General features: G+C 40.4%; 1 protein-coding gene across 3 annotated transcripts in view; it reads left to right on the forward strand.

Moving 5' to 3' along the window:
• Positions 1 to 3,918: 3,918 nt before the first annotated feature.
• LOC137334098 (inter-alpha-trypsin inhibitor heavy chain H3-like) overlaps positions 3,919 to 25,193 on the forward strand; it is a 47,175-nt gene continuing 25,900 nt past the window's right edge. For 2 of the 3 annotated variants that reach the window (XM_067998590.1, XM_067998589.1), the window contains exons 1-13: positions 3,919 to 4,008; positions 4,103 to 4,156; positions 4,716 to 4,745; positions 8,737 to 8,903; positions 11,654 to 11,758; positions 14,404 to 14,566; positions 14,688 to 14,798; positions 14,901 to 15,029; positions 15,113 to 15,229; positions 16,057 to 16,225; positions 21,147 to 21,272; positions 22,569 to 22,750; positions 24,703 to 24,888. In XM_067998590.1, coding sequence (XP_067854691.1) covers positions 3,919 to 4,008; positions 4,103 to 4,156; positions 4,716 to 4,745; positions 8,737 to 8,903; positions 11,654 to 11,758; positions 14,404 to 14,566; positions 14,688 to 14,798; positions 14,901 to 15,029; positions 15,113 to 15,229; positions 16,057 to 16,225; positions 21,147 to 21,272; positions 22,569 to 22,750; positions 24,703 to 24,888 — 1,629 coding nt within the window. The remainder of the gene's footprint in view (positions 4,009 to 4,102; positions 4,157 to 4,715; positions 4,746 to 8,736; positions 8,904 to 11,653; positions 11,759 to 14,403; positions 14,567 to 14,687; positions 14,799 to 14,900; positions 15,030 to 15,112; positions 15,230 to 16,056; positions 16,226 to 21,146; positions 21,273 to 22,568; positions 22,751 to 24,702; positions 24,889 to 25,193) is intronic. The other variant, XM_067998591.1, reaches the window with a different exon arrangement.

Raw genomic sequence — 25,193 nt, forward strand, 5'->3', positions numbered from 1 at the left:
GACTGTTTTGTGAGCTTAAGTAGGTTGTACAAGCGAGAGGTAGTAGAGGCCAGTGAAGTGAAAAAGCAGCTAAGTGATTGGAGTATGGAACTGAAGTGTACCTGGATTAAAACTGCTCTCAATGTTTTGAGTTTGAGTCCAGGACAGTGGAGATCCTTGTGCAGAACCTGGTTAATCACGGGTGTTTAGGTGGACTTACTTGAGCTAAAGTTACTGAGCTTGAGAAACATTCCTTGGTACATGGGAAGAGGCAGGGTTCCTGGAGAGCACGAGGCAGGGTTCCTGGAGAGCACAATGCAGGAGGTGGTCACACACTAAGGAATAATGAGGTGAGTGACTATTGTGTGGGTGGTGGGGGGGACAATTTTGGTAGAGGCAGTTCAGGAAACTCCTGAAGGTCTGAAGTATTCTGATGGGTTTACAGTGTTGAATACCTATGATACAGACGAGGACACTGACACAGGAGGGAAATCATGAGCAACAGCTTGGCAACATGGACCAAGTGGGCGCCTTGGGGGCATGGGGGGAGAAGTCATAGTATTCACCACTCCCGAATGGTCTCTTGCCTCTCAGGTGCCAGGCTATCAGGCACAACTGCGTGGGTGGGTGAATCCTAGAAAGAGTGGCTGAAGTTTTGGAACCAATAACATGGGAAAGAACAAGACAGAGGTCTTGCAAAGGGAAGTTAAGGAGTCCATATAAGGTTAAAATAGCAGGATTGCCACAGTAGTAATCTCAGGATTATTCCCAGCGCCTTGTGTTAAAACAAGGAGAAGCAGATTACGCACAGTAATGCAGTTTGACAAATGGTGTTGAAGACGGTATCAGATTTTCAGGGCATTGGGATGAGTATGTAAAATTTTATTACCATTGTCCTGCACAGAAAATAAATAGAGCAATGGAGAAGGATTTAATCTAGTAAAACGGAGAGAAGCAAACCTAAAGAGGACATAAGTAGGTTAAGAATAAGTACATCAGATGGAGTTAGCAGTTTAAAAAATAGTAAGCTTGGGGCATAGGAAGAGATGTACGTTAAGACAGATTGAAGAGAGGCTGAGCAGAAGCCTAGGGAAGGAATTGAAACAAAAGGGTACTGTGGATTATGATTGTCAGGGTTGCAGTATTTTGTATATACAAACTTGCAGATCATTAGAAATAATGTTGTGGAACCAGAATATTAATTATAATGGAGCAACATAATATAGCTTAGGTGAAAACTTATTAATTAAAAGGTTTCATAGATGGGTGTCTGGGTTGCATTACAGGCTACCACATAGTGGAAATGGAATCAAGGTGCAATTAGGCAATTGAGAGGTTTGCAGTCGTAACAGAGTTGTAATAGAGAATTGTAGCTAACCTAAGGTAGACTGGGTTAAGACAAAATGGGGTGGGGTTCTGAGAATGCATCCATGATAGGTTTGGTAATTTCAGACACACTAAGCATTTGTCTACTCAAATCCCATGTAATTTCAAGGCTGATTTGTAAATATGTTTACAGATTTGCTAAAACTAATGTACAGTGGAAAGCAACAGGGCAAGTTACAATGACAAATGCCCAGATGTAGTAATTCCTTTAATCCACTGGGTAGCAGCACTGCACCACTACTCAATACACCTTCAGTAAGAGAATGTATTTCTGTTGTAAGAAAGGTGCCAGCTGGTCATAGAATCATAGAAAGGTTACAGCACTGAAGGAGGCCATTCGGTCCATGGAGTCCATGCTGGCTCTATGCATGAGCAATCCAGCTAGTCTCACTCCCCTGCCCTATCCCCGTAGCCCTGCACATTTTTTCGTTTCAAGTACTTTTGCAGTTACCTTTTGAAGGCCATGATTAAATTGGCCTCCATCACTCTCTCGGGCAGTGCATTCCAGATCACAACCACTCGCTGCGTAAAAAAGTTTTTCCTCATGTCACCTTTTGTTTTTTTTGCCAATCATCTTAAATCTATGCCCTCTGGTTCTTGACCCTTCCACCAATGGGAAAAGTTTCTCTCTATCTACTCTGTCTAGACCCTTCATGATTTTGAATACCTCAATCAAATCTCCTCTCAACCTTCTCTGTTCCAAGGAGAACAATCCTAGCTTCTCCAGTCTATCCACATAATTTCAGTACCTCACACCTGGAAGCATTCTAGTAAATCTCCTCTGCACCCTCTCTAAGGCCTTCACAGCCTTCCTAAAGTGTGGTGCCCGGAACTGGGTTAAATAACATTCTGAACACGTTGCTTCATGCATAACAATGGCCAGCCTGACAGCCTTTGGTTCTGTCAAAACCTGCAAAAAGACCAGAATCCAGTTCTGGTACCTGCTTTTTAGAGAAAAGGCAAATCAGAGGTGAGTGTTAATTCATTTGGGAGCAGACAAAAAAATAAATGGAGCATTTAATATGGTGGTAAGCTATTGTCAAGTCCAAAATCGGAAAGGATCATTGCCTGAGTCCTGAAATTTGCTTTTATTAAAAATTCATCATAAATGGAATTTTAAGAAACCATACTCTTGGACCTGGATTTTCTCCTTGTCGATGGGGTTGCATTGGGTAGGACTTCCACCTGCCAAAACCCGGCCCATTTTCTTGGGTCGAGGCTCATAAAGTATGCAGAGTATAATCATGGTAGGATTCCCATCACTAAGAGGGAGCCAACTGCTGAAAGGAAGGAAAATTCTAGCAAAGCTGCAGGAAGACCACCACTGCAGCACCTGAAGAGCAGGAGGAAATTTAGAAGAAGGAATCTCAAGGAGCTACAAGGCCTAAAAGGTTTAGTAGTTGGGGCATATATGGAGGGAGGGGAGCCCACGACTAGGCCTTCTCCCTCCACTGTCATGGGCTTACTGCTGCTACCACAGAGATTACCACCATCCTTCTAGTGATCCCCGGAAAATTCAGTGGCTTGCCAGGCCCCGCCTCCCAGTAAAAATGTATACGTGGCAGCAAAGGAAGGGGTCGTCAGCAGGGCTGAGGAAAATTAGGGGTGGGGACACAAGAGTAGGCCTTGCCACCAAACTTTCCCACCTTTTCACCACTATTCCACCCTATTTCAGGCAGGTTAGCAGAGGAAAATTCAGCCCTTCGTGGTTGGTTTATATCTTTGAAACTTTCAATCATCCCACTCAAAAACCAACTGCCTGATCCTAAACAAGAAAAGTGGCCAACAAGTTAAAGCGGGATAGGTATGGAATTTTCCCGTTTTGCTTTACAGACAAATGTGCCTTTCCTTCATCAGGTAAAAGTTTTGCAAATTTGTAAAGTAAAATTGCAGATTATGTGCTGTGATACCACTGTGAACTGTCAGTTGAAAGAGAAGCAAATGCCCCTTACCTGCAGGAATGTTTTGCCACAGATCTCTCCACAACACAGCAGCATATAGCTCAAAACACTTGGTAGTAAATTTAATTTGTGCCAATTATTTCTTCTCCCCTCCCCCATATACCATGTCTATTGTATCCTTATCCTGCTTCTGTAAAATACTCAGATGTTTTCCTGCACATGAGGACTATATAAATGAAAGTTGTTGTCAAGTACATGGAAATTTGGTTGATGTTACTTTAAGTGTTGAGTATTAATGGTTACACTGACTATCCAATCCACTGCATAGTGCCAAACCACACAGTTCCTTTTGATGAGTGGAGTTTCACACTTTAACATAATTACTCTAGGATACATTAACATGAACACATATATTTTCCACAAGAGTCTTTGTACTACTTTGTAAATACTTTTTTTCAGTCAGTTTAATGAGCAACAAAACCCTAACATTAACCAAAACAAGGTACTGAAAGGTCGGCAGTACAAGAGTTAACGTGAAAAACATGTAGTTTGTCTTTAAATCTGTTGACTTTGTTTCAATAGTAAATATGTTTCAATATTAACAGAGATTGAAATAAAGCCATTCACCTGTTGGGCAGATCTTTGTTTCAAAATGAGGGCAATGTTAGTCCATCTTTTGTTGGTTTCTGTTCCAGTGTTAATATCAGCTGATTTCATGATATCAGAATCAGAGGACCCTGGGGTAATGTACAACTTATTTTGACTATGTAGCTAATTCGAATATATTTTAAAATTATGACTAACGTAGATTTTTGTTTTTTTAATTAACATGGCAGGTTGGATATGGAAGCCTCTCACCAAACCTTCAGCCGTTAAAAATGTTACTAAAGGTATATCATTGAAAAAAATCTTCAATTTATAAATTTCTTTGCATTTCATAATTCTATCCTACAAATTTCACATGTTACATCATTCATAAATCAAAGGTAAGTTATTACTATGGAAACCAGGTATTACAAACTCAGTGCCACAAACTTTTTTCTCCATTCACCGGAGAAGTTGCCCTCTGCTAACACCAGAGCTTAAATATTGATTAAAACAAACTGTTTTACTGATCCCCTTATGTTTGCTGTAATCAGGGTTGACCATGTTTGTAACTATTATATTTTCATTGCTGTTTATTGGAGAATATAAAGAATTAAACTTCTGGGAGTGACTTCAGTCCGTAGAGACTGATTCACGCAGAGACTGGTCCATGTCTGAATCATTAATTCTCTGTGTCTTCAGCTAACTTAATACATGACTATTCTCTTATTATACATTCATCTGGCATCCCTTTGTGAAAGTCTGTCACACATAACACCCAATATCAAAATTGTTTTACCTCTCAACAGCCAATGTACTGATATATTCATTAAAAATTCTGTTCTTTTTCCCTTCTGATAATAGAAAAGAAGCACAAAGGGGCTCAGATACAAAGTAGGTATTATTTGCCAAATCTTTTAAATGACAATTATCTTCTTTGCCAATGTAAGATGTGCTGTAAGCAGTTGGTTTCTAAAAAGCCTAATTCTTTGAATGTGAAGCGGGTCAATTTGGTGTTTAATTCCTTTTGGTAATGTGCAATGTTCTCAGAATTTATATTAAACATTTTGTGGGCTGGTGTTGCTGACTGAAAGAGAGTAGCAGGGCAGGCCGAAGGAGGGGGTCGGGGATGCTATTTCTACGTTTCTTTGTTTTTGAGTTACCCCGTGATAGTGATTGTTGTGATTTGTTCACTTTTCCTGGTGGTAGGGAAGAAGTGTTGATGTCTAGGTTACCTAACAATTTAGTCGGGAGGGGAAGGAAAATCTGCAACTAAATAGTGAAGGAAATGTCTATTTTTGTGTTTCTGACATTTTTTGGACTTTCAATTCATCTCATTTGAACCTTGGATAACCTGAACACAAAATATGAAGTTTAATTTGTCTTGATATATCTCCTTAAAATTAAGGAAATCTTATACAGCATTAAATTATCAACTGCTGGGGATTTTTAATCCATTTGCAACAATTTCCATTAGTTTATGAAAAAGCAAAAATTGTGTGTGTGTGTGTGTGTGGTGGGTTAGTCACTAACCTTTAACCTTTAGGGGCCTAGATGCAAATCCAGCCTAAACTGATGGGTCAAAATTCTCTATTAGCTGTAGGGTCCTATGTGAAATGGATTTGGGCATTCCTCACCCAAATTCTACTGAGCAAAAAAAACCTTGCCCTTAATTTGGCACGAGTTGGCATCAATCTATTTTTCTTGTTCTGGGACTTGTTCACCCAGAACTTCCTGCAAAGTTATTGGTCATTGTAGTTTGAATGCAGATCCAAAAGAGATTAATCACCTCTTCAGAGGTGCTAATGTGATACTGCGGCATCTGAAACAAAAGATGTGATGTAATGGTTGGTGAGTGGGGTTGATTTAATCTCAGGGAGAGCAGGGCTCTATTGCAGCCCCTGTTCCGTGGCAGTTGACTTTTCAGGTAGTTCCTGGATGGATCTTAATGGAACAAAATCTTAAAAACATAAGAAATAGGAGCAGGAGTAGGCCACGTGGCCCCTCGAGCCTGCTCCACCATTCAATAAGACCATGACTGATCTTCAACCTCAACTCCACTTTCCCGCCAGATCCCCATATCCCTTGATTCCCTTAGAATCCAAAAATCTATCAGTCTCAATCTTGAATATACTCAACGACTGAGCATCCACAGCCCCCTGGGGTAGAGAATTTCAAAAATTCACAACCCTCTGAGTGAAAAAATTTCTCTTCAGTGTCAGTCCTAAATGGCCTACCCCTTATCCTGAGACCATGCCCCCTAGTTATAGATTCTCCAACCAGGGGAAACAGCCTCACAGCATCTACCCTGTCAAGCCCCCTCAGAATGGCATGAGGACAGAGTTGGCTAAAGTGGATTGGGAAAATAGATTAGAAGGTATGACGGTGGATAAACAGGGGCAGACATTTAAAAATATATTTTATGACTCTCAACAAAAATATATACCAGTGAGGAGGAAAGACTCCACGAGAAGGGTGTACCGACTATGGCTAACTAAGGAAGTTAAGGATGGTATCAAGTTAAAAGAAAAGGCATACAACGTGGCAAAGATTAGTGGTAAGCCCGAAGATTGGGAAAACTTTAGAAACCAGCGAAGGAGGACTAAAAGAAATAAAGAGAGAGAAAATAGATTATGAGGGTAAACGAGCAAGGAATATAAAAACTGACAAGAGCTTTTACAAGTATATAAAAAGGAAGAGTGTAGCTAAAGTAAGTATAGGTCCCTTAGAGGATGTGACTGGGGAAATAATAATGGAAAACAAGGAAATGGCAGAGGCATTGAACAGAGATTTTGTATCTGTCTTCCACATTAGAAGACACTAAAAGCGCACCAATAATAATAGTTAATCAAGGGGCAAAGGGGAGGGAGGATCTAAAAACAATCACTATCACTAGAGAAAAAGTACCAGACAAACTAATGGGTCTGCAGGCTGACAAGTCCCCTGGACCCGATGGCTTGCATCCGAGGGTCTTAAAAGAAGTGGCTACAGAGATAGTATATGCATTGGTTGTAATCTTCCAAAATTCACTAGATTCTGGAAAGGTCCCAGCAGATTGGAAAACCGCAAATGTAACGCCCCTGTTCAAGAAAGGAGCGAGACAGAAAGCAGATAACTATAGGCCAATTAACCTAACACCTGTCATTGGGAAAATGCTAGAATCAATTATTAAGGAAGTAGTAGCAGGACATTTGGAGATTCATAATACAATCAAGGCGAGTCAACATGGTTTTGTGAAAGGGAAATCGTGTTTGACAAATTTATTAGAGTTCTTTGAGGAAACAACAAGCAGGGTGGATAAAGGGGAACCAGTAGATGTAGCGTATTTGGATTTCCAAAAGGCATTCGATAAGGTGCCATATCAAAGGTTACTGCACAAGGTAGGAGCTCATGGTGTTGGGGGTAATATATTAGCATGGATAGAGGATTGGCTAACTAACAGAAAACAGAGTCGGGATAAAGGGGTCATTTTCAGGATGGCAATCTGTAACAAGTGGGGTGCCGCAGGGATCGGTGCTGGGGTCTCAACTTTTTACAATCTATATCAATGACTTGGATGAAGGAAGTGAGTGTACCGTGGCCAAATTTGCTGATGATACAAAGATAGGTAGAAAAGTAAGTTGTGAGGAGGACACAAAGTGTCTCCAAAGGGATATAGCTAGGTTAAGTGAGTGGGCAAAAATTTGGCAGATGGAATATAATGTGGGAAAATGTGAAGTCATCCACGTTGGTAGGAAGAATAAAAAAGCAAAATATTATATAAATGGAGAAAGGCTGCAGAATGCTGCAGTACAGAAGGATCTGGGTGTACTCGTACATGAAACACAAAAAGTTAGCGTACAGGTGCAGCAGGTATTTGGGAAGGCAAATGGAACATTGGCCTTTATTTCAAGGGGGATGAAGTATAAAAGCAGGAAGTCTTGTTACAACTGTACAGGGTGCTGGTGAGACCACACCTGGAGTACTGCGTACAGTTTTGGGCCCCTTATTTAAGGAAGGATATACTTGCATTGGAGGCGGTTCAGAGAAGGTTCACTAGGTTGATTCCGGGTATGGATGAGTTTTCTTATGAGGAAAGATTGAGCAGGTTGGGCTTATACTCACTGGAGTTTAGAAGAATGAGAGGAGATCTTATTGAAACATATAAGATTCTGAGGGGGCTTGACTGGGTAAATGATGAGAGGATGTTTCCCCTCAGAGGGGAATCTAGAACTGGGGATATAGTCTCAGAATAAGGGGTCGCCCATTTAAGATGGAGATGAGAAGAAATTTCTTCTCTGAGGGTTGTGAACCTTTGGAATTCTTTGCCCCAAAGAGCTGTGGAGGCTGAGTCATTGAATATATTCAAGGCTGAGTTAGACAAATTTTTGATCAGCAAAGGAGTCAAAGGATATGGGGAAAAAGCGGGAAAGTGGAGATGAGGCCAGAATCAGATCAGCCATGATCTCATTGAATGGCGGAGCAGGCTGGAAGGGCCAAATGGCCTACTCCTACTCCTATCTCTTATGTTCTAATCTTGTATATTTCAATAGATCACCTCTCATTCTACTAAACTTCAGAGAGTATAGGCCCATTCTACTCAATCTTTCCTCATAGGACAACCTTTTCATCTCAGGAATCAATCTAGTGAGCCCTGGACTTTCTGGATCAACTTACTGGATTTTGTTTAAGACTAGTGGCTAGAAAGATCTGTTTTTACTAGGCCTCCGAGTCGTGCTAGTCTTCCTGGGGCTGGTAAGCATGTTATCCTAACAAGATCCACGCTATGGGAACCAGCCAAGCTGAAGCCCAATATAAAAGCAGCTTTACTTTGTTCATAATGCAGTGATTCATTGTAATTCTTTACCAGTTAAAACTAGGTACTTTATTTTTCTCATTTCTTCAGGATGGGGGAAAGATTGAAGTCTACAGCTTGAAGGTCGATTCAAAAGTTACATCTCGATTCGCTCACAATGTGATAACAAGCCGAGTGGTAAACCGGGCAACTCAGTCCAAGGAAGCCCTCTTTGAAGTTGAGCTGCCCAAAACAGCTTTCATTACCAATTTTACCATGTACGTATCTGCTACAATTACCCAACAAACTACCAAATTAGGGTTAAAAAGGACACATTTCCGTACTTCTGTTAATACTTTTATACTTCTGTTAATTCCCTTTCTTTCAGTTACCTATTGGTCTCTGGTCTTTTTAAAAAAAAAATGTATATGCTGGCAGACTCTTCCCATCTCTTCTCTCACAAGTCTTAATGCCTTAATCATTTATCATGGGCTTTTGGTTGTACAGTCCCCACCAATTATAGCGGGCGCGTTCATGCCAACACGATTTGCTTGCTAAAAGTGGTGGTCAGGAAAAATACCTGAATGAAGCTGTTGGAAGTCTCCATCAGCTGCTCGCACTGTTAACAATTATAGGGGAATTAAAGTGGAGACCTCGGGCATCTTTAATCAGCTGATTGAAGCTCCTTGAAGACCTGACTTTGGCGGTAATCAGCGGAACTTTTAAATCGGTAAGTACTGAACTGCACAAAATATCCAGCGCGCTTAATACGTTTTAATTGACGCATTTGTAATTGACGCCTATGGTGATGACAAATGGTTAGCGCCATTTGCCTGATATAGGCGGCTGTATGATAAGCGAGGACGAAGTTAGTGGTGGCAACTGTATGTAGCAAGTGGGAACTACTTGTACTGTTTCTAATTTTATTTTTGTGTCTAATTGAGACTTAAATGATGCTGGAATTGTAGAATTATGTAACCAGCCTTTGCAATTAGTAGTTTTAATCCTTTCAGATTTTTTTCACACTTCTCAGTCGGGCAGATTTAACAACAGGATCCAACCCAAGCTCGTGACTAATGCAGAGCCTTGAGATGGCCAATTACATCTTGAAAAGGATGTGCTTTACTTACAGCTTGTAAACTAAGAAATGAAAAGTGGCGATTTCTTTTTTAATTTCCGAGTTTGCATGGTGATTTGTACTTGAATTTAGAGTTAGATTGGGGACAGTTAATACTTAATAGGTTAAGGGGTGATCTGATCGAAGTTTATAAGATATTAAGGGGAACAGATGGGGTGGATAGAGAGAAACTATTTCCGCTGGTTGGGGATTTTAGGAGTAGGGGGCACAGTCTAAAAATTAGAGCCAGACCTTTCAGGAGCGAGATTAGAAAACATTTTGACACACAAAGGGTTGTAGAAGTTTGGAACTCTCTTCCTCAAACGGCAATTGATACTAGCTCAATTGCTAAATTTAAATCTGAGATAGATAGCTTTTTGACAACCAAAGGTATTAAGGGATATGGGCCAAAGGCAGGTATATGGAGTTAGATCACAGATCGGCCATGATCTTATCAAATGGCGGAGCAGGCACGAGGGGCTGAATGGCCTACTCCTGCTCCTATGTTCCTATGATTCCTAGTGTTTAATTAACCCCCATGTGTAAACAATACAATTGGATGAATTGTAAATGGCGAGCTAGTTTTTTCTCTCTGTAGACATATCAATACGCTCAAGATACGTAGTGACCCCCGACAAACATCTGTGCACTATTCATTAAGCCATTTACATATCCTATGCATGATTTGGCTTTAGTTTTGTTAGACGGGTGCACCAGATGGCTGACGTTCCAGCCTGTGATTTTGTTGATTTAAAATTAAATCCATTTTGTATAGTCCTAGTATCAGTGGGTGAGCCTTCGTTCCAATGTAGGCAGTTGTACTTCGTGTTTAGAAGAATTTTGAGAAATAGCAAGCGTACATAGTTAAGAGATAAGAATAAAACATGGGACGCTCCTTAAAACCTACCTCCTTGACCTTTCCTAATATCTCCTTATGTGGTTCAGTGTCTAATTTTGTCTAATAATGCCCCTGTGAAATGCCATGAGATGATTTACTACGTTAAAGGCGTGATATAAATGTAAGTTTAGATTCCTGATTAACAAGGGAGTCAAAGGTTACAGTAGGTAGACGGGAAAGTAGAGTTGAGGTCACAATCAGATCAGCCATGATCTTATCAAATGGCAGAGCAGGCTCGAGGGGCCAAATGGCCTACTCCTGCTCTTAATTCGTGTGTTCGTAAGTTGTGTAAAGCAAATGAAAATTCATGGACACTCTGGCAGGGCTGAATGAATCATTCTATAAGATTGTGCTTCAGGCGCACTATTGATTTGCATATCATGGGTAAATGGCACTTTGATACAATTATTGTTGCACCACACTAATTAATTATTTTTCAAATATATTAAAAAGAAGACACTGCACAGATTAAGTTCTGACCAACTGATACGTAAGTATTAATATATTTCAGTATAATTGTGACCTAAATTAATTTTTTGTCCCTTTTTAGTCTGGATCCATGAAAAAATGTTTTGTTGAATCATACTAGCACACGCATTACTCAAAACCAAGTTAACCTTATAGGAACTTAATAATGCATTGAGTCCTGCAAAGGTTATTTCAGGCTGACAACCAATCTAAACTGGAACAGAACAGATGGTCCTAGTATCTTTTAAAGGGTATGATGCTATTAAATGTAAATTGCAAGAAGATTGAATTTGTAATGCAGTTTTTAAAAAAGCAACTTTTCAAACATTGCGGTTAAATGTGCAGAAAATACCCAGCCTGAAAACCATGCAAACTGACTTTTTCCCCTCACGCTCCAGTTTAATCACAAGAATATTATGGAAAATTAACTTTATTCCCTCTTTAATCTTTCTCCCATCTGCCCAGGCTATGGGTATGGCTAACGATAGATTAAACAGCCTGTTTCATTGTAGTTTAATAATACATTCTTCTAATGCCTTCTGTAGGACTATCGATGGGGTGATGTACACTGGAGATGTGAAAGGGAAAGAGGAAGCTCGGAAACAGTACCAAGTGGCAGTTTCCCGGGGACAGACTGCAGGTTTGGTAAAGTAAGGACTAAGCTATACGCATATAATTACAGAATAATTGGCAGAGAATAGTGAGAAACATGAAAATAATTCACAAGGTGGTGCAATGGAAACATTATTCGCATCCCTACCCTCACCCCACAGAGTGCAGAGGTTACAAGCTTTCCAGTTCACAGCCACCCCCTCGACCTTGCCATCTCACATGACCTCTCTGCTCCCATCCTGTCTATCACAGATGAGGCTATCTCTGATCATTTCCTTGTATCCCTCTCTACCCACATCCCCCTTTCCCCCCTCCCATTCCCACTTTGTTCTGTGTTCGCCCCTGGAAAAAACCCTCCCCCAAGTCACTCACAATGGCACTTTCAAATTCCCAACAGTCATTTCTACAGCTGCCGATCTGTTCAAGCAGACCCTCACCTCCACCTTTGATGCCCTTGTCCCCATTAAAACCATTACTCTCTCTCACCCTGGTCATTCCCTGTGGTACGGCCCTCATCTCTGCTCCCTTAAGTCCAAGGGATGCAGACTTGAACGTTTATGGTGGACAACTGGTTTAGCCATTCATCGCCAGATCTGGCTGGACCACATAAAGCACTCAGGTCCTGCTCTCCTCTGCCAAAACTGCTTCCGATTCCAGGATCATCCTGGAATGCAAAGATAACCCCCAGCTTCTCTTCTCCACTACAAACCCTCTTCTTAAACCCCTCTCCCCTACCTCCTTCACACTCACCTCCAACAAGTGTGAAGAGCTCATGGACTTCTTTGTCACTAAGATTGAGGCCATCCATTCAGCTGCCTCTGCCGCTTCCTCCCTTCCCCTAGCACATCAAACCAAACTTCCCGTACGGTTCCCCTCTGCACTAGCCCTGAACTCGCATCTTTCTCTAATTTCTCTCATAGCTCCCCTCATGCCCTCTCCGAGCTCATCTTGACCATGAGACGCACCTTCTGCTCCCACGACCCTATTTCCACCAAACTGCTGACCACCCAACTTCCCTTCCTGGCCCCCATTTTAGCTGATATTGTTAATGGTACTCTCCCCCCAGGTACTATCCTCCCCATCAAATCTACCATCATCACCCACCTCCTCAAAAAATCACTCTTGACCCCTCTGACCTTGCAAACTACCGCCCCATCTCCAACCCCCCCTTTCCTCTTCAAAGTCCTTGAACGTGTTGTTGTCTCCCAAATCTGTGCCCATCTTTCCCGCGACTCCATGTTTGAGTCCTTCCAATTAGGCTTCTGTCCCTTCCACAGTACTGAAACGGTCCTTATCGAAGTCATAAATGACATCCTAAGTGACTGTGACCGTGATAAACTATCACTCCTCATTCTTCTCGATGTGTCTGCAGCCTATGACACGGTTGACCGCACTATCCTCCTCCAACGCCTCGCCTCCGCCGTCCAGCTGGGTGGGACTGCACTCGCCTGGTTCCATTCTTATCTATCCAGTTACAGCCAGAAAATCACCTGCAATGGTTTCTCTTCCCGCTCCCGCACTGTTACCTCTGGAGTCCCCCAAGGATCTATTCTTGGCCCCCTCCTATTTCTCATCTACGTGCTGCCCCTCAGCGACATCATCCGAAAACACAACCTTTGGGTTCCACATGTACGCTGACGACACCCAATTCTACCTCACCACCACCTCCCTCAATCCGTCCACTGTCTTTGATTTGTCACAGCCCTTGTCCGACATCCAGTGCTGGATGATCAAAAATTTCCTCCAACTAAATATTGGGAACACAGAAGCCATTGTCTTCAGTCTCTGCCACAAACTCCGTTCCCTAGCCACTGACTCCATCCCTCTCCCTGCCCACTGTCTGAGGCGGAACCAGACCGTTTATAACCTTGGTGTCCTATTTGACCCTATATGACCACATATCCGCTCCATCACCAAGACCACCTACTTTCACATCCGTAACATCGCCCGTCTCCGCCCCCGCCTCAGCTCATTTGATGCTGAAACCCTCATCTGTGCTTTTGTTACCTCCTATACTTGACTATTTCAATGTTCTCCTGGCCGGCCTCCCGTTTTCCATCCTCCATAAACTTGAGCTCATCCAAAACTCTGCTGCCCGTATCCTAACTCACACCAAGACCCGTTCACCCATTACTCCTGTGCTCGCTGACCTACATTGGCTCCTGGTCTGGGAAGGCCTCGATTTTAAAATTCTCATCCTTGTTTTCAAAGCCCTCCATGGCCTCACCTCTCCCTATCTCCCTCCAGCCCTACAACCTTCCGAGATCTCTGCACTGCTCCAATTCTTGCCTATTGCGCATTCCTGATTTTAATCGCTCCACCATTTCAGCTGTGCCTTCAGCTGCCTAGGCCCTAAACTCTGAAATTCCCTCCCTAAACCCCTCCGCCTCTCCACCTCTCTCTTCTCCTTTAAGACGCTCCTTAAAACCTACCTCTTTGACCAAGCTTTTGGTCACCTGTCCTAACATCTCCTTATGTGGCTCGGTGTCAAATTTTGTTTGATAATCACTCATGTGAAGTGCCTTGGGATGTTTTACTACGTTAAAGGTGCTATATAAATGCAAAATATTGTTGTTGTTGTTATCCACCGTTGAATTATTTTCGTGCATTGTTCTCAAAACACTGCCAAAAGCACCATTATGTGATAACTCTTACCTTTTAACTTGTTTTCTGGTTTACAAAGAACATCCGGGAGAAAAATGGAGATGTTTAAAGTGTCAGTACATGTTGCAGCAGCAAAAAAAGTTACATTTGAAATAACTTATGAAGAATTATTAAAACGCAAATTGGGGAAGTATGAGATGGTCATCAGAGTAAAACCTATGCAGCTTGTCAATCATTTCCAGGTACATCTATAAAATGATTATTTAATATTCCATAACCAACAATATTTTATCTTGAACTTGACATACGCATGATAAAATTATAATTAAATTCCTTAATATTTTTGTTGAACAATTTTTTTAGATTGATGTCCATATTTTTGAACCAAAGGGCATCGCCTTCCTCAATGTTCATGGAACCTTTTTAACTAAAGACCTGGATCAAGCTGTGGTGAAGAATAGAACTGGAACAAAGGTGTGTAATTATAAACCTGACTTAGCCATTTTTAACATTCCCTTTATCAGAATTTCAGAATATAATAACTGGAATCTAAAATTAAACTTACACTCAATTTAGGCCCATGTTTCCTTCAAACCAACACCGGAGCAACAGCGCAAATGTCCTGATTGTGGTGAAACACTGTTGAATGGAGACTTCATCATACAGTATGATGTCAATAGAGACCTGTCTGGTGGTGACATACAGGTGAATAGATGACAAGTTGAAATAGCTTCTACTACTTCACGTTGTGTAACATTTCACTAATTGCCTCATATATTTTATTTCAGATTGTGAATGGATACTTTGTCCACCATTTTGCACCTACGAATCTACCAAGAGTGCCTAAGAATATCATCTTTGTGATAGACCGAAGCTTTTCTATGCGTGGCCTCAAATTTTATCAGGTATTGTAATTCGCCTAATCCATCTAGTGATGAATAAATAAATATTACACATTTCATTAAAGTTTTTATTGAAAAACATTTGGCAAACCCTCCCTATATGTTTGACAGATACTTCAAAATGTCTTCAATAGTGCTATTTGTGTCAAAGCACGCCATTGCAACAAATGTGCATTTGCACAACAACCTTATTGTTGCAGCGATGCTGTAGTTGAAGTGTAAACACAGATCTTCAGCAGTGTGTATTTCGAATTCTTCTTTCCTATCACTGGCCTCCTTGTAACATCATGACGTCAGAATGTCACAGACCTTGAAAACTGGTTGCATATAGAATAAGTGAGAATGGGTTTGGGAGGACTGATGTTAATCAGCTCTCCAAAGCAACAGCGAATTCAAGAGCAATTTGCTCTCAATTTTTGGTGTGCGGTGTCAGGCATCCAAAAAATTACATGGTTTCCCATGTGGCCCACCATATATTGCCTGCTTAAATGAGCAGTGTGTTATGTATTTTTGCCCCATTTTAATGTGATTATTGTGGTGCACCCTTGATCTCCTGCATCAGGCACAATGACAAAAGTGCTTCATGCTCTGTGCAGCTTGTTTCTTTGAAGTTAAAGCAGATGCACATGTTTTCTGTCCATGTGACATAAGAGAAGATACGGAGCAGAGGGAGGAAAATTAGGTGCTGAGACATCCTCAGCTGCATTGGCCAGGTTTGCCTTTCTAGCTTCACATGGGGAATGCTGCCCAATGTGGGAGAAATATTAAAGAGGAGAGAAGAACAGCCTTAATCTGTGGCAATAGCATGAATATTATTTTCTCATTTACAGACAAAGCTAGCTCTTCTTAGAATCTTAGGGGATATGAACAAAAAGGATCATTTTACAATAATCAGTTTTGATTCCACCATTGAAAAGTGGAGGGATTCATTAGTTCAGGCAACTCCAGAAAATGTGCTGCAAGCAAAAAGATACATCTTCTACTTACGGCTAGGAGCAGGTAAAGTTATACTTTCTACTTACAGCTAAGAGCAAGTAAAAATACAAGCAAGAAAAGGTAAAGATGCACTTTTATAGCTAAGTGCAGGCAAGATGAGTTCCTAATTATTGCTGTCATCAATTTCAAATGTAAGCACCTTCCAATGTAATGTTTTTCAGCAGATTATAAGTTTCTAAGCTTGTGCTACATTTTAGTAAATACTCTACAGAGACCGGAGGTGCAAGTAAAATGCTGAAAAAGAATCAGACTGCAAACAGACCCATCACAATACTGTCAGTGATAAAGCAGATGAAACACTGATATGCCTGGTCCAGTTGAGCTTCTGGTTAATGCTGAGCCACAGAATGTTGATGATGGGGGACTTGGTGATAGTGGTGCTTTTGAAGGTGAGGAGGAATTTGTTGGGCCTTTTCTTATTGGAGATGGCCATTGCCTGGTGCTCATGTGATGTGAATGTTACCAATCACTTGTCAGCCCAAGCCTGAATGTTGTCCTACTGTAAGCTGGCAAAGACTATTTCATGACCAGAGCAGTTGTGAATGGAGCTGAACACTATGGAACCATCAATGAACAGCCCCACTCCTGACTTTATGACAGAGTAGTTAGTGATTTACATTGCAATGATTACTTCTAATGTAAAGTTATATAACTGTCTGTGTCTCTTTCTCAATCCTTACCTTTGATTTTTTTTCTGTCTTTCTCTCTTGTTGCCCTATGCCCCATATACACTCGCTGGTCACAATATCTGTAGGCAACCTGCTGCCAAATATCTGCTAAGACTGGTGAGAGAGCATCACATGTTGATTCAGCTTCTAATATTCTATATCTTCTTGTGATGAAGCACTTAGCCTTTATTCCTTAACTTGCTTGGATGTGACAACTGAGATCAGGACATGGCCTTGTGGGCAATGGGGATGAATCCACCTCCTATTATTCATCCTATTACTCAATTTGTTTGGTTCCGTAAGGATAAAAATTGGACAATCAAAAACAGAAAATAAAAGAAAACACCCAAATGCTTCTCCTAAATAATTATCACTGTGGTTCCATTTGTGTGCATATGGGCGGGGCGGGCCAGGTGGTGGGGGTGGCCCGGAGGGAAGAGGGGGAGTTTCTTTCCTAAAGCTCTCTTTTTACATCGAGTTACATCGAAAATACAACACAAATATAGGCCATTCGGCCCAAGTGGCTTATGCTCCACATGAGCCTCCTCCCTCTCTACTTCATCTAATCCTATCAGGATGCCCTTCAATTCCTTTCTCCCTCGTGTGCTTATCCAGCTTCCCCTTAAATGCATCTATGCTATTTGCCTCAACTACTCCTTGTGGCAGCGTGTTCCACATTCTCACCACTCTTTGGGTAAAGAAATTTCTCCTGAATTCCCTATTGGATTTATTAGTAACTATTTCATATTTATGACCTCTTGTTTTGGACCCCCCCCCCCCCCGCCCCACAAGTAAAAATATTTCCTCTATATCTACCCTATCATAATCTTAAAGACCTCTATCGGGTCACCCCTCAACCTTCTCTTTTCTAGAGAAAAGAGCCACAGCTCAGCCTTTTCAGATAAGGGTATCCTCTCAGATCTGGTATCATCTTTGTGAATCTTTTTTGCACCCTCTCCAATGCTTCTATACCCTTGTTATATTATCGAGACCAGAACTGTGCACAGTACTCCAAGTGTGGTCTAACCGAGGTTCTATACATGTTTAACATAATTTCTTTGCTTTTAAATTCTAACCCTCTGGAAATGAACTCTCGTGCTTGATTTGCCTTTTTTATGGCCTTATTAACCTGTGTCACTACTTTGTGATTTGTGTATCTGCACCCATAGATCCCTTTGCTCCTCTATTATATCTACTGCATTACCCTTGACTACTATTTCTGTTACTTCTTTAAAGAATTCAATAAGGTTGGTCAAGCATGACTTTCCCTTCTGAAATTTGTGCTGATTATTATATTTTCGTTCTCTTGATTTCTTTCTATTACATCTTGGAGTCAAGATTTCATTATCTTTCCTACCACCGACATTAAGCTAACTGGTCTGTAGTTCCCTGGACTTGCTCTATCTCCCGTTTTAAATATAAGAATAACATTAGCTGTCCACCAGTCCTCTGGCACTATTCCCTATTCTAGTGATTTTTTTTATATATATGTAACAGTACCTCTGCTATCACCTCCCTAACTTTTAATATTCACGGATGCAATCCATCTGGACGGGGGGTCTTATCCTCCCTAAGTTTGATTAGTTTATCAGTTATCTCCCTCCTATCTTAAATGGTTTTATATCTTTTTCGATCTCTTCTTCTAATGTCATGCCCACCTTGTTAGTCTCCCTGGTAAATACGGAGGGAAGGTAACTATTCAATATTTCTGCCATTCTGCTGTCATTACTTGTGAGTTTATCTTGTGCATCTCTTCTTGGCCCTATCATTATTCTGATTTTTCCTTTGTTATTTATGTGCCTGTAGAATACTTTACTATTTATTTTTATATTCCTTAATAATTTAATTTCATAGTTCCTCTTTGCTTTTCTAATTGTTTTTTTGACTTCTTTCCTATCCTCTTCATATTCCCTTTTGTCATTCTCTCCTTTGTTGTCTACATACTTGAAGTATGCCTTTTTCTTTAGTTTCAATTTTACCCTTGTCTCTTTATTCATCCATGGTGTTCCACTATTGGCCATTTTGTTCTTGCTTTTTAGAGGCATATATTTCTCATGAACTCTGTTGATCATTTTAAATATTACCCACTGCTGTTCTATTTCTTTGTCTGTCAAACATTTTTTCCTGTTTACTTGCCCTAGTTCCATTCTCATCCCCTCAAAATTAGCTTTTTTTCCAATCTATTACTTTGTTTTTTGTCTAACTTATGTCTTTCTCGATCATTATTTCAAACCTTATTATGTTATGATCGCTATTGCCTAGATGTTCCCCTGTGTTTACATCTCTTATCTGTTCTTGTTCATTTCCCATTACTAGATCCAACAGCAATTCCTCTCTTGTTGGGCTTCTCACATACTGGGTAAGAAAGGAGTCATCTGCATACTTTAAATACTCCATTCCCTTTTCTCCTTTCCTTACCTCTTGACAGTTTATTTGGGGGTGATCGATCCCTTCTTATCCTTTGTCTCAATCCATATGGATTCCATTTCTATCTTAATATTACTTCTGTCCTTTTTTCTATTGCCATCATGGAATTTAAGTAAATTTTACCTGTGTAAGTTATCCCTCATCTTTAGTCCGCTTGTCTTAATGCCTCTACAGCCAAGGGGCTGGGCAGGTAGCCAGCCAGCTTCCAACTTGCCACTAATTCCTTCTTCCTCCAGGGAGCACCAAGGACTGCTTAGGTGTATCTCTTCACTCCAATTGAGACATCAAAGTCTCCATTTGTCCCCTTCCCTACTTGGCATTGGGAAGTCAGGTAGCTTTGATGTGACTGAATAGGATCTTTTATATTAGCTTAACTTGCTTGAAAGCACTCTAGCCTCAGAGTCAGAAGATTGTATGTTCAAGCCAAACTACAGACTTGAACATATAATTATGTTGATACTTCAGTGCAGTACTTGAGAGATTGCTGCATTGTTGGAGGTGCCATATATTGGATGAGACTTTAAACTGAGACCCCCATCTGCCTGCTTGAGTGGACACAAATGGCACCATTCAAAAAAGAGCAGGGAGTTATACTGGTATCCGGACCAGCACACTTCCCTCAAACAACACCAAAAATAGTTTATCTGACCATTCATTTGCTGTTTGCCAGACCTCGTTGTGTGCAAATTGGCTGCTGCATTTGCCAACATAACAACAATGACTGCACTGCAAAAGTAATCCATTGTCTGTAAAGTGCGTTGGGCATGATGAGGTGCTATATAAATGCAGGTTCTTCCTTTATCATTTAAATTCTAAACCTTAAAAATAATCTGCCAAAAAATTATACACTGGATCCTGAATTTTGACAGACTGATTGTGGATGGGGGCAGGGCGGTGAAGGGGAATGCAGCCTGGTTTGTTATATTAGTACCACAGTTAATCACTAATGAATATCATTTAAAACAATTTTCAAAATCCAATTTTTCACAAAGAGTTGTTACTGTGAGAGGAATGACTCACAGTGCATTGGACTAATTATACTCGGCGTGCTAAGTGATGAAAACATGAATAATTGAGGAAGACCTTGTGCTTGGGTTAATGTTATACATTTTAATGTTATATTGCCTCGATCAGATATAATGTTAATAAATGGAAGGCAATTTGGTATGTTTGAGAACCTGTGCGTCAATCAGAATTATAATGACATCAGTTCTGTGTTTTTGCGTGGCATCTACTGCACCATTTTGAGTAGGTTATAAAATATTTATTATAGTTAAATATTAATGGTAGGCCAGCATGTATTTTCTCTCTGTCACACTTGAAGTATCACACTAAAAATTTCTGTGTCACAAAGTATATCCATCAAAGGCAGTAACTTGAGTCAGGAGCAATTGTCTGTAATGTCTGAGTGATCTTACCAAAAAAAAAGTAAGCCACAGTGGTGACCTGGCATTCAAACGACAATTAAATGCTGACCTCACACAGTGCTCACTTAAGAGCGGTTAAGCTTTTTGGCCTTGGAGGGATACAATTCACCTTAGCAGCAGAATGTTGCATTCTGCATTATAATGTATAACATGGTACTTATAAAACAGCCTATAATCTGATTTACTGTGAATAATGCCATGGGAGCTTCACTAGAATATATATAAAAAGATTGAGATCTATCCGTCACACTTCTGGTTTAAACAAGAGAGGACCTCACAACCGACTTCGGGCAGGATCACAGAGAAGAATTTCCCCCATGTGTTTTTCATATATATGTATATCAGATATCCATTGCTGAATGTGAACTTATATCACAAGCTGAGATATTCCTTTCATTCCAGAAACAAATATAAATGATGCTCTGCTACTAGCTGTAAGTCTTCTGGACACAGCACATGAACAAAACCAACTGCCTGAAAGAAGTGTCTCTATGATAATTCTCTTAACTGATGGTGATCCAAATGTGGGTTAGTAAAAAAAAAAATCTTCCTACTCGATATAAAACTATTGAAATAATCAAAATTTTCAAATATTGTGTAATCCCTGCACCTATAACATACATTTATTAAATGGTACATAAAAGCATCTTCTGGCCATAAATTTAGAATTTATGTTAAGTCTTGAATAAGATTTTTATTTTGGGAGAGGTGAATATGAACCAGTACTTGGTTGATTTTAATTGTCATCATATTTACATCACTACTGATTTGATCATAATCACATACAATAGTAGGATGTAGGTTCACACCAGAAGATATGCTGAGTTTCTAATCATAGTGTAGTATGTTACAGCACAGAAGGAGGCCATTTGACCCATCGTGCCTGTGCTAGCTCTTTGAAAGAGCTATCTAATTAGTCCCACTCCCCTGCTCTTCATAGCGCTGTAAATTTTTTCCCTTCAAGTATTTATCCAATTCCCTTTTGAAAGTTATTATTAAATCTGCTTTCACCACCCTTTCAGGCAGTGCATTCCAGGTCATAACAACTCTCTGCGTTAAAAAAAATGTTTCCTCATGTCGCCTCACGTTCTTTTGCCAATCGCCTTAAATCTATGTCCTCTGGTTACTGACCCTTCTACCACTGGAAACAGTTTGTCCTTTTTTACTCTATCAAAAACTTTCATGATTTTGAATACTTCTATCAAATTTCTTAACCTTCTCTGCTCTAAGGAGAACAACACCGGCTTCTCCAATCTCTCCACATAACTGAAGTCCCTCATCCCCGTTACCATTCTAGTAAATCTCTTCTGCACCCTCTCTAAGGCTTTGACATCCTTCCTAAAGTGTGGTGCCCAGAATTGAACACACTACTCCAGCTGAGGCCTAACCAGTGTTTTATAAGGTTTTAACATAATTTCCTTGCTTTTGTACTCTATGTCTCTATTAATAAAGCCAAGGATCCCATATGCTCTTTTTTTAACAGCCTTCTCAACTTGTCCTGCCATCTTCAAAGATTTGTGTATGTACATCCCCCAGGTGTCTCTGTTCCTGTGCCCCCTTTAAAACTGTACCATCTTGGACATTGGGTACCCCTCAAATAATGAAGGGAACTTGGAAGATGATTTACATTAATCCACTCTTGCATATATCCTCGCAATTGGTTACACAGTGGGGTTGATAAAAGAAAGCTGTCTGGCTTTCCTCCCTGCCAGGGAATGGTGCATAGCTAAAGATCTAAAGACTGGAAGAAAACTATTTAAAAGGGGGATTAAGAAAAACACAAAAAGCAGCTTAATAGGATAAATGTGTTAATTTCTATTACAGGAGAAAAAGACCCAGTAAAAATCCAAATTAATGTTAGAAGTGCCATACGGGAAAGGTACAGCTTGTACTGCCTTGGTTTTGGTTTTGATGTTGATTACAGTTTTCTGGAAAAAATGGCACTGGATAATGGTGGTGTGGCTCGACGTATTTACGATGATTCAGATTCAGCCTTGCAGCTCCAGGTAAGCAAATGGCAAAGTAAAGATTCATTCACGATTAGAATCAGATTCCAGCATGGGCCCCTCGTTCAGGGGGAGAATAGGAAAAGGCAATGCCATTTGTGTAGTTTGCCTTTGCTATATCAGAAAGGATTTTTTTTTGTGTGACTAGAAGGAGGGGAAGTAAAGTAGGATCAATGTTTGTCAGAAGAGGAAAGCTGGGGAAAGTTGATAACATTTTACCTGTTGTACAGATTTACATAGGCAAACAGACTTGCATAAAAATAATGGGAAGGACTGAAGTGGTACAAATCTACAAAGATCTGATTTATCACATTGTTACCTTGAGAATGCAATGTTTTACCTCCACTTTAGTGACAACCTTGATTTACCATGGAATCCATGTAATTCCTTTTCAATCTATTACTGAAAGTCTTCTTTCCAAACCATGCCAATCTAACAACATAGGGCTCCCCCAATGGATCAGTTAGTTTATTCAGTGAGTAGCTAAGCTGTACAGACCAGGAAGATCCTAGGGTTGATCCTGGGTCTGTGCTGAGTTAATCTCATTCAAGAGAGTGGTAAGAATGCTACAGCTGGGTAAGGGAGGGAGAACCGGCTAGGGTTTCCACTCTTGATCACTATTCAGCAAGCCCTGCTTGTGAACATCATGTGAGGATAGGATTGAGTTAGGCTCAGGGTAAATAGGCTGCTGACATTCACTGTCAAGGTTCACACACTGATAATGTAAGGTACCTGAGGGCAACAAGTGCCCACAACCTTGATTACCCAGTCAGTGCCTTCAGGGGAAGAGAAAATAAATTAAACCTACCATACAATCTATGAGCCCTGTTTTATCTTTTTAACTTACAGTTTGCTAAAGTCTTCCTATTCAGTCAAAAAATTTTAGAACTTGATTTTTACATTCCGTATATATATTCGCATGTGAGGCCAGAAATTTATGGCTGCTTTTGCGGTTAAAAGAGGGAGGCTATCTTGTTCATGGGCCATATCCTTCCTCAGGTTATTTCTTCTTCCCAGCAGAGAAATTTCTCCAAAGATGGTGGACCCAGCAGTAAACATCGTACCAGTGCATAGCTATCAGCAGTTGCTTCACTCCTCCAGCCAACTTTCCCTCCCGAGTCCAAGCTGGGACTGATATTTAAAAATTGGAGACATCTCAGGATAGATAGAGGGAAGCTAGACTGAAGCTGGGAGGAAGAGTTGCCTTTTGAATATCATAATGATGAAGGAGGTGGAGCAACATCTGATACAAAGGCTGGGTATTTGTACCTGTCAGCTGATATGAAGTTGAGAATTTTGATAAATAGAAGCTTTGTAATGTTCACCCTCGACTTCTATGAAGGTGATGGATTTTTGAGTGAAAATGTGAGGATGGGGTGGCCAACTTATACTAAGTGTATCCTTTTCAAAGTTCTAAATTCTACCAAGTGTTGCAACATTATTATTTCATGTCAGAGTCCCCTGGTCTGAATGCAAGTCAAATACATGGCAAGGTATTTTCTCACTCTTTCATAACTGTTAAGTATACTAAGTGGGAAAAAAAGTCTCGACGGTTTGCAACGCGATAGACGCCTCAGCCCCAAACTACTATCATGTTTCACTCACATATGATCAATTAGAAAAGTATGAAATTTTCACCTTGCACTGCACATCAGGAATGGCTGTGTGAGGAGACACTTTGCACATAAAAGGGAGTTCTGGCATTTGGCCAGTGCTGTACCTAATCTGAGGATCAGTGATCTATCACTGGATGAAAGATAGATACTTGTTTCACCTCCCTGTATTAACTTTATCTTGTGCATATATGGACTGAGAAATACACTTAAAATGTCATCTTTACAGTTTGCCTGTTTGTATTTAATGTTTCATTTCATTAGGCTTTAATGAAATGGCTTTTAGAAGTCGCTTAAATCCTTCATTGTGTGTAAATGTACTTATTTGTATTCCTGCAGGGTTTTTATGATGAAGTGGCAAATCCCTTGCTTTTGGATGTCGAATTGCAATATCCAGAGAATGCCATTTCAGAATTAACTCAGGACAATTTTAGACAGTATTACGATGGATCTGAAATTGTGGTGGCTGGCAAGATTTCAGACAATAGTCTGGATATATTCATGGTAGAAATTATAGCTCAGACTGTAAGTCCCTGAACTCCTCATACGTGTTCTTTAACACTTTGCATTTGCATTTTATATAATAGATTATAAAGCAAAACAGAACAAAATTGCTACTGATTATTAGTTCCATATCTAAAATAATCATTTCTACTTTGACCAACAGCACAAGTAAAAACAAAAGCCACAGCAAGTTGGTCAGCAGAAAGACCTGATTTTACATGGCAACTTATCACTCTCAAAAATCTTAAATCTTCATACAGTATTAATTACTTTTTTGGAGGGCAGTAACTGCTGTTATGTAGGTAAATGTAGCAGCTATTTTTGCA

This window comes from Heptranchias perlo, chromosome 17 (assembly GCF_035084215.1).
Source record: "Heptranchias perlo isolate sHepPer1 chromosome 17, sHepPer1.hap1, whole genome shotgun sequence".
Taxonomy (NCBI): Eukaryota; Metazoa; Chordata; class Chondrichthyes; order Hexanchiformes; family Hexanchidae; genus Heptranchias; species Heptranchias perlo.